Source organism: Pollachius pollachius, assembly GCF_949987615.1.
Source record: "Pollachius pollachius genome assembly, chromosome: 16".
NCBI lineage: Eukaryota > Metazoa > Chordata > Actinopteri > Gadiformes > Gadidae > Pollachius > Pollachius pollachius.
The window spans coordinates 15,260,498-15,275,812 of record NC_136949.1 but is presented as its reverse complement, the minus strand read 5'-3'; the positions used below and the strand labels follow the sequence as shown (position 1 = coordinate 15,275,812).

The 15,315-nt window shown below is 46.4% G+C and overlaps 2 protein-coding genes across 2 annotated transcripts in view; both read right to left on the bottom strand.

Moving 5' to 3' along the window:
• Positions 1–726: 726 nt before the first annotated feature.
• lrp11 (low density lipoprotein receptor-related protein 11) lies at positions 727–7,949 on the bottom strand (the record flags this gene model as incomplete). The annotated part of the gene is made up of 9 exons (XM_079753151.1): positions 727–881; positions 1,148–1,246; positions 1,351–1,413; positions 1,563–1,730; positions 3,017–3,253; positions 3,588–3,713; positions 4,632–4,773; positions 6,246–6,406; positions 7,280–7,949. The coding sequence occupies 9 exons, from the start codon at positions 7,947–7,949 to the stop codon at positions 727–729; spliced, it is 1,821 nt and encodes a 606-aa protein (XP_079609277.1).
• Positions 7,950–8,685: 736 nt separating this feature from the next.
• Positions 8,686–15,315, bottom strand: part of map3k5 (mitogen-activated protein kinase kinase kinase 5) — a 51,920-nt gene continuing 45,290 nt past the window's right edge. Inside the window, exons 24-30 of the mRNA XM_079753160.1 lie at positions 14,896–15,081; positions 12,949–13,054; positions 12,137–12,407; positions 11,584–11,696; positions 11,122–11,243; positions 10,458–10,534; positions 8,686–9,962 (exon numbers count right to left, since the gene is read on the bottom strand). Coding sequence (XP_079609286.1) covers positions 9,902–9,962; positions 10,458–10,534; positions 11,122–11,243; positions 11,584–11,696; positions 12,137–12,407; positions 12,949–13,054; positions 14,896–15,081 — 936 coding nt within the window. The 3' untranslated portion in view covers positions 8,686–9,901. The remainder of the gene's footprint in view (positions 9,963–10,457; positions 10,535–11,121; positions 11,244–11,583; positions 11,697–12,136; positions 12,408–12,948; positions 13,055–14,895; positions 15,082–15,315) is intronic.

Genomic DNA, 15,315 nt, shown 5'->3' with positions numbered 1-15,315 from the left:
AAACAAATTAATTAACTTTGAGAATACACTTAATTCTAAAGCTGTGTTCATTTAGTTTCTAGGGTTGATTAAAAGCAGAACAAAACATACATGGCACAAACAATAGGACAACAGGGCCACTCAGTGGCAGAGGAATGGTACTGTACAGCATCAACAACAAAAATGGGATTCAAAATATATATTTAAACGCTGAGCTTGTGTATATATGTCAGTGGTTCCCAAACTTTTTGGCTTTTGACCCCGTTTCCAGCTCTGTTACCCCAACTTTAACTTTCATGCATCTGCTTCCATACAACTAGTTTTTTGGCCAAGCAACATCTGCCGGTTATATCAATGCCCCGGAGAACATAACTGCATCGCAATCTCTTGCGACCCCATATGCCTGACCAAGGTCGGGAACCACTGGTATATCTCTCTCTCGCTCTCTTTCTCTATATATATGAGGATTGTTGAGACAAGACAGCAGGGAATAATCTCTTCATTCATTGATATCCAATGAGCATCACCCCTGTTCAGAGAACATGTTGACAGAAAGTTGCATTGACCAATCCTGGGGAAGATTAGAGTATGGCTCTGAGCATGGGGAAAGGGGGAGGGTGGCATGCAGCCTGTCATCACGGACACGTGGGTCGAGAGCTTTCTGATTGAACAAACAAACAATTCAAGGGATACAGTATGTACGATGAATCCAGCAGCTAATCTTCACCTTCCCCCTCCGATAGCAGGTTAAAGGTACATGCCGTTGATGAGGTAATCAGACTCCTCTGTGGTGAGGGGGCGGGTCTTCTTCAGCTTGTGGCGGACAAGGCGGAGGCGGCAGCCAATCATGAGCAGGAGCAGGGAGGTGATGAGGATGCCAAGAGCCAGGGGGAGGATGGCACCTGTTGGGAGGACGCAACAGGAGGCCAATCTAAGACCTGTGGTGAATGTGACGGAGATGCGCTAAGCTCCGGAAACCGGGTTCGGAAAACAAAACACTTAGGAGGTTTATAGGATTAATTGATACCAATATAGGGAAATTTCTGAGTATGCGTATTACCAAAAAAGAGGAATCACAAAAATTTAGCCGACAAAATTAGAATCTCTTGAAGCACAAAGACGGTGAGTTGGCATGTCATGGTGGAGCCATTCTCCGGTGGAAACCCACCTGACTCTGGGACAGGATGGCCGTCCTTAGCTGGGTATGGTTTGGAGACGGGGACTTCCAACTCCACGTGGCCACGTGCCATCAGTTCTTTAAATCCTTCTGCACCCAAAATCCCCCAAAACAATGTTAGCTTTCGTATTGCAGTAAGGGAGCGATTGTAAGGAAAGTTTAGACTGGGTCTATTTCTGAGTTGACTGGATTACCTGTGTGGCTCTGGGTAGTTGTTGGGGTCGGGGTAGGCACAGTGGTTGGTTTCACCATCGGACCTGGGTAGGTATCATTATTTCAAGTTCAAATTCAGGTCTTTATAGTATCATTTCGTATATAACACACAGCACACCTTAACTCAACTTATAAACGTATAGCACAAATCATAAAAAACATATCAAATATATCAGGTCACAGGCCGTCTTACTTTTCTGTATGCATTCGTTGACACAGTCACTCTCCTGGAGGAAGTTGTTATGGTTTCCTTGGCAACCACCGTAGAGGAAGTGTTTGCACTCCCCTGCCTCTCGGTCATAGTACCAGCGTGGGAAGGTGCCTTTGCAGGGCCCGACGACGGGGGAGGCAGCGCAGGGATCTGGGGGAGTTGGGCGGGTGGGGGCAAGAAGGGTTGTGTGTGAATAGAGGGACTGTCAATCACGTCATCTTAACTCGTGTGAACCGTAGTGTTTAACAGTCGAAGACCAAGACATTCATCTGTCCTTTTTTAGTAGTCAATACAGCTGGTTGTCTGTGAAAATAGTGAAATCCCATCGCCAAGGTAATTAATAAAGCCTCACTTCTCCTTGAATGATCTTGCATTCATTCTTGACATTGTTTGTCCATATCCCCCCCCCCCCCACAGCTCTCTCCCTCTCACCTCTCCTACCTGAGCAGGGATAATCATGCCCTGTTGCCGATAGAGACTCCAGACTCCCATGAATGTCTTTACCATAGTGGGACCTTGTATTCAAAGCGAAGCGATGGTGCTGGCGACGGTAACCTTTCTCGACTCCCTCATTCTCTCTCTCTTTCCCGGTCCGATTCAGGTATCAGATAACAGTAAAGGTGGGAGGGGGCGCGGGACAAGAGATGCTTTTGTTCCTGCTGCACAGGGATATCGGCCACACTCACATCATGGCAGAGTGTGGCCCGTTTGCTTTGGCCGGGTTTTGGGACCAACCGACATTTTACCTTCATCTGTGGGACTGAAACGGAGGCCTGCGGAGGTAGCCATCTGTCGCCATGCTAACCCCCCCCTCCCCCCCCCCCCCCCCCTCCTCCCCAAGGACTGCACACAATCCTCCATTGGTGCAGAACAGAATAGTCTCTTTGTAAATGAGGCTTCATATAAAGATAAATATGTTATTATGAACTAGTTATTCTACGTAATACTGCCCAGCTTGCTCAAGGGCAGTGTCTGAGGTATCAACCTATGATTGCTGTCTGTAGTGTGGGAGGAAACTGAAGCACCTGGAGGAATCTTACATTAGCATGGGCAGAATATGCAGCCACGCACACATACACAAACATACACATACACAACCATACACATACATGAACACATCCATCTACACAAACACATACACATACACATTCACACAGACATACACATACACAAACACAAACACATACACAGACCCAAACCCATACACATACACAAACGCCTACACATTCACACAGACATACACATACACAAACACATACACAGACACAAACACAAGACACATACACATTCACAACACATACACACACACACACACACACACACACACACACACACATAGACACAACGGTCCCAATTGGGATTGAAAGAGCAACCCATGAACGCTAAGACTTGTAACAAACACATTCTCCCAGTTTAAAGCAGCATATCCCCAGTACCTTGGCCTGCGGGGTCCTGGACACTGGAGCCCTGGTGAGCTGGTGGAGGAGGAGGCGGGGGCGGAGCCGCCTTGGTCCGGTCCCGGGGCTCAGCAGCCACTGGGTGGGGCACGACGCTCTCCACTGTCTTCCGGACCTCCGGCCCCGCCCCGACCTCTATCCGGGACGCTGCAGGCATGCTGTGGCTGACGGCCCCTCCAGACACGGGGTGGGTCACCGACTTCCTGCTGCTTTCAACTGCATAGGACACACCCATCGAGTCAATCGCCTACATATTTTGCATTAAGAAAATGTAAATTCCGTCACAATCCACCAACGAGATTCATCGATTTATTGTTTGCTGTCCGATATAGTTGAAGACATCTTCCAGGCTAACACAAGAATTGCCCAACGGGGCGGGATCGGTAAGTGGCTATTTTGTTTGATGGATTAGTTTCCCAATGTACACAGCCAAACTACCTACCTGCATGCTTGGACCTCCTCCTTCATATATCTGAATTCACCAAGTCACTTTGGCTAACATGTAAACAAACAAGGTACTGATGCCCCAGTGTTGACAGTGATCACCTACATTTGGGGCAGAAGTCCTCGTCCGAGTTGTCGGGACAGTGCTGCTTGCCGTCGCAGGCGTAGTCGATGTCGATGCAGCAGCCGTCGTCACACAGGAACTGGTAGTGGGAGCAGTGGCCTGTGCACACTGGGAAACACAGTGGGACGCCGTAGCGTCACAGCCTGTCTGGAGCATGCTTCATAGAGGTACTGTCGGTCACAGTTAAGAGCTATCCGATCAGGGTCATATTTTAGAAATGCCACAGCCATCCGTCAAGCTATTTTTGAATATCAGTTTTGAGTTGACTCAGCCTGCCCCAGTATGACCCAATTTAGATTTGATTTTACTCCTGGCTCCCTTCTGACCAATCAGGACATCTTATCCCTGAATGGTTCAGGGAAATATATCTTGCCTGTCAATCACAGGTGCGTGCAATGCAACACTTTTTCTGCTATCCCTCCCTCTATATATAATTTTAACTCTGACATGATAAGAATATATAAATTTATATTTCATAGCATGGGATATCGATCCAATAACCCCCCACAAACAAATGAGTCGTAAATGATCCGTGATGTAATAGATCAAATCTGACGAGAGCGCTTAAAAGGTACATTTACCAGTGCTGTCAATGCTCATCTATATTTGATAGAGCTAGTATATTATCCCGTTCAATACGTTTCTATATGTGTGCCGTTGGCTGATTGAAGCATTGATGAGCCAACGTTATCCAACCTTCTGTCCTCTGTTGTTAAGCTTTCGGGTGTGCGCTGACTCATGAGCACCAACCATTGCTTTTTCATCCGACAGCCAGACATATTTCCCTGTGCTATCTGGTTGTTTCAGCAGTCGTGCCGCACTTGCATTCACAGTTGCCTCGCGACCAATTGTATGAAACCTTCCTCTGTACAAGTCCTCATATCAAACCCGCCTCATATTAGAAAAGGGTTTGTGATTGGCCCGACCCCAGGCAAGGTCAGTTGGAGGTCTTTCTGAAGGGCAGGAAGGCCAAGACCATCTGAGCTCACTGCAGATTGGTCTGGTTCCCCGTCTCAGAAGAGTCACCTTCTGCGAGGCGCTCCGGGGCGAGCACGGTGACCGACACGTTGTCTGAGCTCCTCTGGCCGCCGGTGTCCGTGACGGTCATCTGGAAGGTGTACTCCCCCTGCTGCAGTCCGCTGATCTTCAGCAGCCCTGCGTGGCTCACCTGGGGAGTGGAGGGGGAGAGAAAGCAGGGTCCTGTGTGGGTGAAGGCTTCAGGAAGGCTGTTTTGGATAAGAACACCGCCCCCCCCCCCTTTGGAGATAATTGATAATGGTTCTACTTATTTCATTTTTGATACCACTTTATGTGTGTGTGGGTTATGGTGTGGGTAATGTTGCCCCCTGTAGTTTCTCTGTGCTGCCCCTAGGGGCAGCACATCTAAATTGGGGAACCAATGCTGTAGGATGTTTGTATAGCTGTAATAGCTTGCCTATTATTATATGATTGTGAGTTCAAAGCTAAGAATATAGGTTGAAACTTATTTTTTACATATACAACTATTCCAGTGATTCCCATACATTGAAATTATTTCTGCATTGGATTTACAGTACCAAAATTGATAACCGTGTGTGCGTTTATGCTATACCTTATTCCATCGTTCCATGTTTTTTGCATGCCATATCCTTCCAACACTTAATGAAATGTTAAATAACAGTGAGTGTGTGTGTGTGTGTGTGTGTGTGTATATGTTTGTGCATGTGTTTGTGCCTGTATGTGCCTGTGGTTGTGTGTGTGCCTGCCTCCATGTATTATGTCATGTGGCTGGAGTAAGTCAATAGCACACAGCATTTATCAGCATGTCTGCAGCCATCAGGGCTGTATGGAACCCTGGACACATGTCCCTGTGTTGACTTAGCTACTGCAAACACACTGTCCAAAAGCCCCTGTTGATACAGCATGCTGAACATTACATTCAGGAACACTTGTGGGTTTCCTGTAAAACCTGCCTCTTCTGGAGGTCTTGCCATCCTTCAAATCATTTCTTATTTCTATCATGATCATATCAAAAAAATAAATAGCACAATTTGTACATCTTTTCATCCTGTTTCAGCTTGGGATCATATGGAAGAAAAAAAATGAACCAACAATAAAGCAGAGAAATCGCCTGCAGTGTTTGGCCTCCTTCTGATTGGTTGTTGAGACCATTGTAATAAAACCTTTGTTTTGGACAGGAGTTGACTTCCTGTAATGATTATATGAAAAGCAAAAGCTATCACAAGACAACCAAAACAAAAAAAACACTCAACCAACAAACGCAACACATTGGTCAGTTTCTATGGACACTAAGCGCACAACAGAGCAACCTCTACACACGAAGGACATCAAGATAAGCGGAGTTTACACTTGTGTGCAGGTGTTAGTGCAGCAGGTCACAGAATCTCAATAGAAACCGGGGAAGGAAGATAGGAGATTAAAGAAATGAGAAAGAAGAAAATCAGGCCCTAATTACCAATATATTTCACACAAACAGATACAAACATACAGAGGAACAAACACACACATACAATCACTAACACACACAAACAGGAAAAAAATAAACACACACGCACACACTCACATACAGAGAAACACACACATGCACTCACTCAGACTAACACACACACACACAACTAACACCAACTCACCAACACCCACCTTCATGCTGACGGAGGGCTCCCCCTGCACCAGGGTCCACTCGTAGCGGCTGACCCCGTAGTCGTCCAGGCTGTCGCGGCCGTCCAGCACGGCCCAGTCGGTGGGCAGCTGGATCACCACGTCCTGCCCTGCGTCGCTACGCGGGGGCTCGTCCAACACCTCTACCAGGGGAGCACAGACCGCGGCAGGGGGTCAGTACTGCAGGAACCTCTGGTGGGCCGACAGGCCATCTCCAGGGACCAACAGTTTGGATAAGCGGAGACCCTATAGGTCCTATAGGGATTTAGTCCACAAGGTGGAAGGTGGATGGAGATTCCTGCAACCGTTTTCTTTTTTTTAACATAAAGATGTAGAGAGACATACATAGAGGGAAAGGGCCGCACGGGCACCTGCATCATCCACCCACGAAACACAGTCGTGAACACATCCACCCGGCCTGACCGATGTGAGATATGTTTTTTTTTTAGAGCCTTTGGTCAACCATTGGAGAAGCCAACTAGACTCACAGGCTTCCCTGACTGTACATTAATAAAGCTTCTGTATTTATTTTGCATCACGTTATAGGCGCCCCTTAGAATGGAACTACTGTATCCATTTTGTTTTTTCTAACATGGTCAATTGTTCAGAGGCTAACTATTACAGACCCCAACCGGCCAGTTCAACCTGCCTGTTGAACCTGTATGCGTCAGACGCTTAGTTTGAGACGTTAAACAGCGATATGGCTATGTTGAAATAAGCTAAACTAACTGGTGGAACAAAGGAGCGGCTAAGCCTCCCGGTCTGCCTATGTTATGAGGATACGACACAATAGAAAGGAATGACTTATTTCAACTGCTAGTGTCGATCATGTCCACTTTGCAGCGTTGTGACAGTCACAGAATCCCACCTGGGGTGTGCATTGAAAACCACTAGGCCCTACGATTGTATTTCAGTGGTTTTCAATGCAGACTTTATTATTTCCGCTCTATACTAATATGGAACAAAATTGTAATATACTATATAACATCATCACCCAAAATAATCCAATTTCTTACTCGGATCGTCATCGTTACTGGGGAGGTCCGCGGGTCGTGCGGCGGCGGCGGTGTTCTTGTCCGAACTCTTCCCGGGGGAGGAGAGGGGTGCCGCGGAGGGGTGCCCCAGCGTCGCGTTGGCCCCGCGGCTGTAGGTGCCGAACCCCTGCTGCGGCGTGAACGAGCACACGTTCTTGTTCCTGTACGTGCAATTAAACAGATAACAATGGAGGCTCTCCTCAGACTCGCCGAGGTCCTCCTGCACCACGGCCAGGGTGCAGTGGGGCTCGGAGCAACAGGCGTGCAGGCAGTCCTTCCAGTTGTACACCGGGCCGGGAAACGAGAGGAACATTGCCCCCTGTTCGATTGAGGCCCTGGCGCGGATGATGTGCTCGTCGGCGCTGGTGAACTCGCCCAGGCAGGAGTCCACGACCGCGCCGCCGCCGTCACCGCCGCCGCCGCCCTGCCTGCCGGTGGAGTACTCCTGGTCCTGTTGGAGCTGCTTGCGGAATTCCTCCAGCAGCTCCTCGACGCCCGTGATCTTGGATTTGAGGTCGGAGATCTGCGAGGCCCTGGCGCTGATGGTTCTGACCGCACACAGGAGCAGTAGGACGCAGTAGAAGAGCCGATGCTGGTGGTGGTGCTGATGCTGAGCCATGTTTACGCAGCGGTGAGACCGCATCCCCTCCATACGGGGTTTACCGCAGCGAGGAGGACTGACGCGCACACAGCGGATCAGATGGGGCTGTGGGGTGTCTTCATCGAAACATCCATGGATCCATCGTGTCGTTTCTTCGATAAACGTAAAGGGCGATGGGTGATGGCGGCGTTTTACGTTGTTATCGACTCATCATCACAACATAGCGGGCAGGATGAGACATCACCTCGGGAGGGGGTGGGAGGAGGCTCCTCTGTTGACGTCACGGCCACCCACTCGGGCATTTGCTTCCTGAAGGGTGCTCCTCGTGCTCCACCTGTAGCGCACATAGCACTGTGGTCCTCTCGAATACTAAAGCGTTTAGTAAGGGAGACTATACGGGTTTTGGTTTTATCCAGCCTCACATATTATCCTCCGCTTGAAACTCAAAATCGGACTGAATTGTCAGATTCATTATGTATGATAGTCCTACTAATCCTCGCAAACTGTATGACACATGTTTGTAACAATGTTATTATACAAGTATACAAGATTGTCCTGTCTTTATGCGTGTGTGTGTGTGTGTGAAACAATATTAGTATGATAGAATATATATACGCATGAAACAGTTAATAGTAGACATAGCATGTCTGTGTGTAGCAGAATTCATATATAGACAGCCAGACAGATAGATAGATAGATAGATAGATAGATAGATAGATAGATAGATAGATAGATAGATAGATAGATAGTGATACAAAAAACGGATATGTGGTGGTGATTTCAGGTACAAGACAAAATATATTTATTGTGCACAAATTCATTAGCTAAAATAAATAAAAAACAAAACAGACAGGTGTCCTCAACTATTCTCATTATTCAATTAAAGCATTAAATAATATAAACAAGTGATAAACTTGACAATTTGTAATGTAATGCACATTTTGAAGTTATACACTGAATTAAATAATTACCATTCTAATCATAATCAGTTAAAACACCAATAATATAGTGTCAATGTACAATGAAAACAATTATGTGGACCCATTAGGCTGTTTTGAGCTTACAAAGTATACAACTTATGTCCAATCGTCTGCAATAGCTATACAATACTTAAACAATGTATGTTTCAAACGTTCAGAATATTAAGAATGATTCAATGCACACAGACATTACTTAGCCCTGTTTTCTGATGGCATTACAAATAACATGACCACATATTTAAGATATTTACCTATAACCTTCTTCCCACAAATGAACATACCACAAATGACAGTAAACAAAATTGGCTCTTAACAAAATGTTTGAAAAACAAATACAAAGTTAAAAGTTAAATAAAAAAAACAAAAGATACGCCATGAAGGTCAATATTAAAACATCATTAAAATAAAGTAGTGATTATAAGATCTCCATCCTAATAAAGTTAATTGGTAATGAGGATAAACCAACAGGCTGGCTTGAAGATAGTTCATTTTAAATCTATTCTGTGAACAAATAAATACGAGCATCTAAATTTTAAGCGCCTTTTGTCTCTATCTCCCAACAGTGATTTACAGAAAACGAATATGATCGAGGTGAATTCTCAGGGGCGTCAGGTGTAACGCTTGTCTAATTCTCAGCTAAATGGCTGAAAACAAAACAAACACAAACATTAGTGGCACTTCAACTGTTTGTCTCTTTTCTTCTGCTATACACTTTCAAAGTAAAAGCTCAAGTGAGCCTTAAATAAAAAACACAATTCCATAAACTCTCGACGAGAACGTTGGCAACGGAGTTCGAAAACGACGGTACCACGCAAAAAAAGGGGTGTGCACACGCGCACAGGTCCGCCGCGCCTCAGAGTCAAAGGGTCCCTTTTGGAATAAATACTGAGGTCTAGAAAGCATGATGGTAACAAAACAGCACAGCAAGCGGACGGCGCAGAAGGACTCGGTGGAACAGAGAGGTCCCGGCGTGGTGTCGTTGGGCTGTTGCTAGGCGACCAGGTCCCGGGGCCCGGTCACGCCTCAACCCGGGTTCTTCCTGTAGTCCTTGATGGCCTTCCACAGCTTGCAGAGCACCCCCCCTCTGTCCACAGAATAGACACACGCACGAATACAATTATTAGTGGGGACAGGAAGACATGTTAGTATAAGCAGCTTGAAGGATTTTTTTGTTGTTTATGTTTCACACATAATTTTAAGCTAAAGTATAATATGGTACAGTATTATTAACTAATGAAATGATTATTGTGGTATACTTTTTGTATAGTACAGCATGCTATGGTATTGTGTAGTATCGTATTGTTTAGTACGGTACGCTGTAGTATTGTATAATACGTATAATATAGTATGGTATGGTGTAGTATAGAATTGTATTGGACTGTATAATATAGTACGATATGGTGTAGTATAGTATTGTATAATAATATAGTATAGTATGATATGGTATAGTATAGTATTGTATGCTACTGTTTAATATAGAATGGTATGGCAGGGTATGATATAGTTAAGTATTGTAGAATATAGTATAGTGAGGTATAGTATTGTATAACAGAATATTGTGCGGTATTGCATGGTTTACCTGAGTCTTAAACACTTCAGGTCGTCTCTCGTCACATTGTGGAGGATGTCGTCCAATGTGTATTCTTCCTGTACTAGCTGTAGAGAACAAAAAAAAAACAGCGCAATTGATTAGTTAGATATGCATTTATATATTTTCTTCAAATCATGAGAAGGATCCATGGATATCTCATCCCTCTCAAGCCGTGCCCGGGTCTATCGCCCATGCATTAGTTTGATTGACGGTTTGTGATATAAGTTATTGGTCATGAAACTAAACTCAACATCACTCCTTTTCTTTCAACATGAAACATATATATTATGTCCATTGAGCGTTTTCTTCTGTTCTACTACCCATTGTAATTGTTAAAAGTATTTTTACATTTCTTTGTTTACTCATAATTATTCAATTACTAATGGTAATACAAAGCTAGGACACAAACATCGATTCATAATTCAGTGTTTGCTTTGATTTGTAATCTTGTTGGGCTAACTGTAATGACCTGTTTATCCCGCTGTATGAGAACACAGCAGCTTTGGTAAGAGGTGTTTATACTGCTCTCAAGTGTCAGGTTCAGGAACTGCACACTTGTTCCAAGCGGCATGGATGCTCCGTTGACAACACCGTCATATACAGAGGTACATTGAAGGTGGGGACGCAAGACCCCAGACCACAAGTGGCCTACCCTCTCTATGGCCTCCTGGTCCGCCCCGTGGTCTCCGAGCCAGCCGCTCAGCTCAGGGTCCTGGGGCGTCTCTGCACCGGGGCTCTGCCGTCCCACCGGGACTACCAGATGCTTCAGGCGCTCTGGGGAAGAACAGATGACTGTTTAACAATGATTTACTCTCTGTACTATAAATACTGATCCCCTAACTTATGACTTGTTTGAGACGCTCAGTTTTTTTTATCGTCTGGTTTTATTGTCTGACAACTTTTCATGCAAAACCAATCAATAAACAAATATATTTGAACGCTTTAGGGGCCATACTTTAAAACACATGCGCAACAAGTGCACAAAACATACAAAAACAGTTACACAACACATACAAAGACACAAACACAACACATCCAAAAACACACAGGCCCCATGCAGAGGGATAGCGGGCCACGCGCGGCCTTCCTCGGTTTAAACGCTCGGTAGGTCTACCTGGGGCCTCGGAGCGCAGTCTGAGCAGCTGGATGTCGTGCTCCCTCTCCTCCAGCACCTGCTGCAGGACGGCCTGGTACTCCCGCTCCCTCTCCACCAGCTGCTCCAGGAGTCTGGGGGGGGCAACGTGAATGAGTGAGGCTTCACAACATAATGGGACCTGGACTCTTAAAAAAAGGGAGGCTAGGCTGGCGCATTTAACGTCCAGCAAAGAAGGATCTTATTTACGCCATAAACAACAATAGTACAACAGCACGATAGTAAAGGGAAGCCCAGCAATAGTTCAAGTTCAAGTGTTTATTTTGCCATTTGTCCAAGCACAGTTGCACAGGGGCATTCTAGTACGGTGCACTCAGTCATATAATAATATAAAAACATATAAAAATAATAGCACATATTATTAAACACATTGATAGTGTGATACACGATAGTGCAACAACACAGCAAAGTACAGAGATATGTGCACACACACACACACACACACACACACACACACACACACACACACACACACACACACACACACACACACACACCCCGCGTGGCCCCCTACCGGGTGGTCTCCAGCTTCATGCGGCTCAGCTCCATGCTGATGGAGTGGCAGGCGGCGGGCGACTCGTTGGACACTGTGGAGCTGAGCGTGCTCACGCCCGACGTGCCCACCGTGTCGTCGTGGGGGGTGGGAGGAGGGGCCGGCGAGGGGCCCCGGCCCCCGCCCTGCTGGGCCGCCGTCCGGCCCCCGCCCTCGTGGTCGTAGTCGTCGTCGGCGTCCTCCTGGTCGGCGGCGTCGCTCTCCGACGCCAGGCTGAAGTGGGGCCTCAGCTCTGGGGAGGAGAGAGACATGAGTCAGGACGTCTCCTAGCAACGGAGGAGGCTGTGCTTCCTTCTCACTGGAATAAAGCGTTCATTCCAGAAGAAACTGGTCTGAAGCCCGAAAGTTCTACTCCGCTCTTAACTCTGCGCTACAAATCCAACATTACTGACACAGTAAGATATAACAAAATATACCGACAAGAGGTTTCCTGGATGATACAAAAACAACATACCCAAAGCACCACTGAAGAATATTACAATTTTTGAAGGCTGCGTTGATAGAACCCAATAATATTAAAGGTGAAAGTAACTAATATTTAATCTTTGTTGGTGACTATGATATAAGCATCATCAACCATGCTGTCTCGCTATTGGCAAATATTATACTTTGTCGTACATTATCTTCAAATAACGGTAATGTATGGCCACCATTTAATCGTCCACATTCCCTATTATTACTGAAATAAAGAGTGCTGTAGAACAGGTACAGCAGCAGTGGCCCCGGGTTAGAGTGAACCTGACCATGGGGCTGTGAGGTTGACCAGGCCTCACCTGGCACCAGGATGGTGATAGCTGTCTGCACAGCCTTGCGGATGATGTTGTCCAGGGCGAACATCCAGTGAGGCTTGATGTTGTGGTTCCTCAACACTTTGTTGACCTGCCGACACCCAGAAGAAGGGTTACAATCAAATAAGTAAGGAATGAATCATTAATAAACATCCTGAAAATAAACATACACTGTTTGCATCATTAAGCAAACATCTGGTTGAACATTATGTTTCACCATTTACAATCTTTTCATTGATTTGCAACTGATAAAAGGCAGATTTGTTGCCTTATTGGAAAATAACACACAAACTTGAAACATTTTCAAATCAGAAGTACACAACAATACTGTGGTATGAACGCACATAAGTGGGGGAGGGGGTCATGACGAGAGGGTAGGATTTGTCATAATTTCTGTCTAGGATTCATCCAAAAAATCTCATTCTATTTTATAAGGAGAGCACTAAAGAAAAGAAAAGATGACTAATGAAACAACGCACACGCACACACAAACACACAACACCGTGTGCATGTGTTCCACGTGAGGTGGATATGACCTAGCTACTCCACACAGAATAGCTGCTTCCCAATCGCTCATCATTGCTTCCTCTCGCTGAGTATATTATTACGATGTCCGTCCAGCAGGGGGCACCAGCGCTTTAGAAACGGAGGATTACACAACATCTTTACTGCAGTTGTGAAAACATGTCTCATCTGCCACATTACAGCAAGGACCAAAGCCTGGACATGTCTGCCTGTTATCACAATGTGCAATAACTGAAAACATGCTCCTGCATTGCGACACTTACACAACAGTCACATATTTTAAGGGCCCCTATTGTGTTATTGAAGAAATGGCTTAAAAGCTGGGTGCTATTGTGTCATATAAATGTTTATTATGTCTGGACAGATGCATGAATTCGCTGAACAATTTAAATGGGCTGACATTATACAATAGGGCTTCTGAATATGTTCATGTATTACCGGGTTTTGACATGAAAAGTGTAACTCGACAGAAAAAAGCTTTTTCTTTTCATTCAACCATTTCTACTCCCATTAGAAGAAGTGGAGCCATATTTCCTGGGCTCCGACGGGCCTCAGTAGGTCGGCCCGTCGCTGGCGCGCACGTTACTAGGTCACCAGGCAGGAGCATGCGCACTTGGGGGGCTCCAAGGGCCCGGGCCCCAGGGCGAGCACGGTTCAAATAAGGGGGAGGGCTTAGATACCAGAGTCATGGTCACCCACAGCCAGCCGGAGCCAACGTAGGAGCTCTGTCGGGTGTGCGTGTGTGTGTGCGTGTGTGTATGTGTCTGTGTCGTTGTGTATGTGTCTGTGTGTGTGTGTGTGTCTGTGTGTGTGTATGTATGTGTGCGCGTGTGTCTGTGTGCGTGTGTGTGTGTGTGTGTGTCTCTGTGTGTGTGCGTGTGTGTGTGTGTCTCTGTGTGTGCGTGTGTGTGTGTCTCTGTGTGTGTGCGTGTGTGTGTGTGTCTCTGTGTGTGTGTGTGTGTGTGTGTGTGTGTGTGTGTGTGTGTGTGTGTGTATGTGTGTGTGCGCGTGTGTGTGTGCATGCGTATCTGTGCGTGTGTGTGTCTGTGCATGTGTGTGTGTGTGTGTGTGTGTGTGTCTGTGTCTGTCTGTGTGCATGTGTATGTGCGTGCGTTTGCATGCCTGTGCATACGTCTGTGTTTCTGTGCATGCGTCTGTTTGGCTGTGTGTGTTTGTGTGTCGGTGCATGCATATGTCTGTCTGTGCACGCTGTCTGTACGCCTGTGCATGCGTCTGTGTGTCCGTGCATGCCTCTGTGCATTTGTCTGTTTGTCATGCCGTGCGTTCGTATGTCTGTCCGTCTGTGTCTATGTCTGTGTCTGTGTGTTTGTGTGTGTGTCTGTGCATGCATATGTCTGTCTGTCTGTGTCTGTGTGCGCGTGCGAGTTTGTGCCTCCCACTACTCACAGCGTCCTGAAAGCCGAACAGCACCACCTGCAGCTGGCTGATGGCGGCGCTGTCGAAGTCCAGCTCCAGCTTGAGCTGAGACAGCGTGCCCGCGATGATCTTGCGGTCGGCCGCGCGCACAAAGTCGGCCAGGCTTACCACCAGCGTGGAGACGTGGCTGTGCCGGAGCCGGCTCTCCTCCGAGCCCTAAGGGAAGGGAGAGGGGGGGGAGAGAGAGAGAGAGCGCTGTGCTGTAAACAGAGCAGAGCGGTAAGGCCGTGGGGGTTGGTTTCTGTCAGCTTATGGAGGATGTCTTTCCCCTCTTGACTGTCTGTCATTTATCATTTTTCAGCACGTCGTCAATTAATGTCAGGTGATACCATAATAACAGCGAATTTGCCAAAAATATAAATACAGGATACATTTCACATTTGATATTAA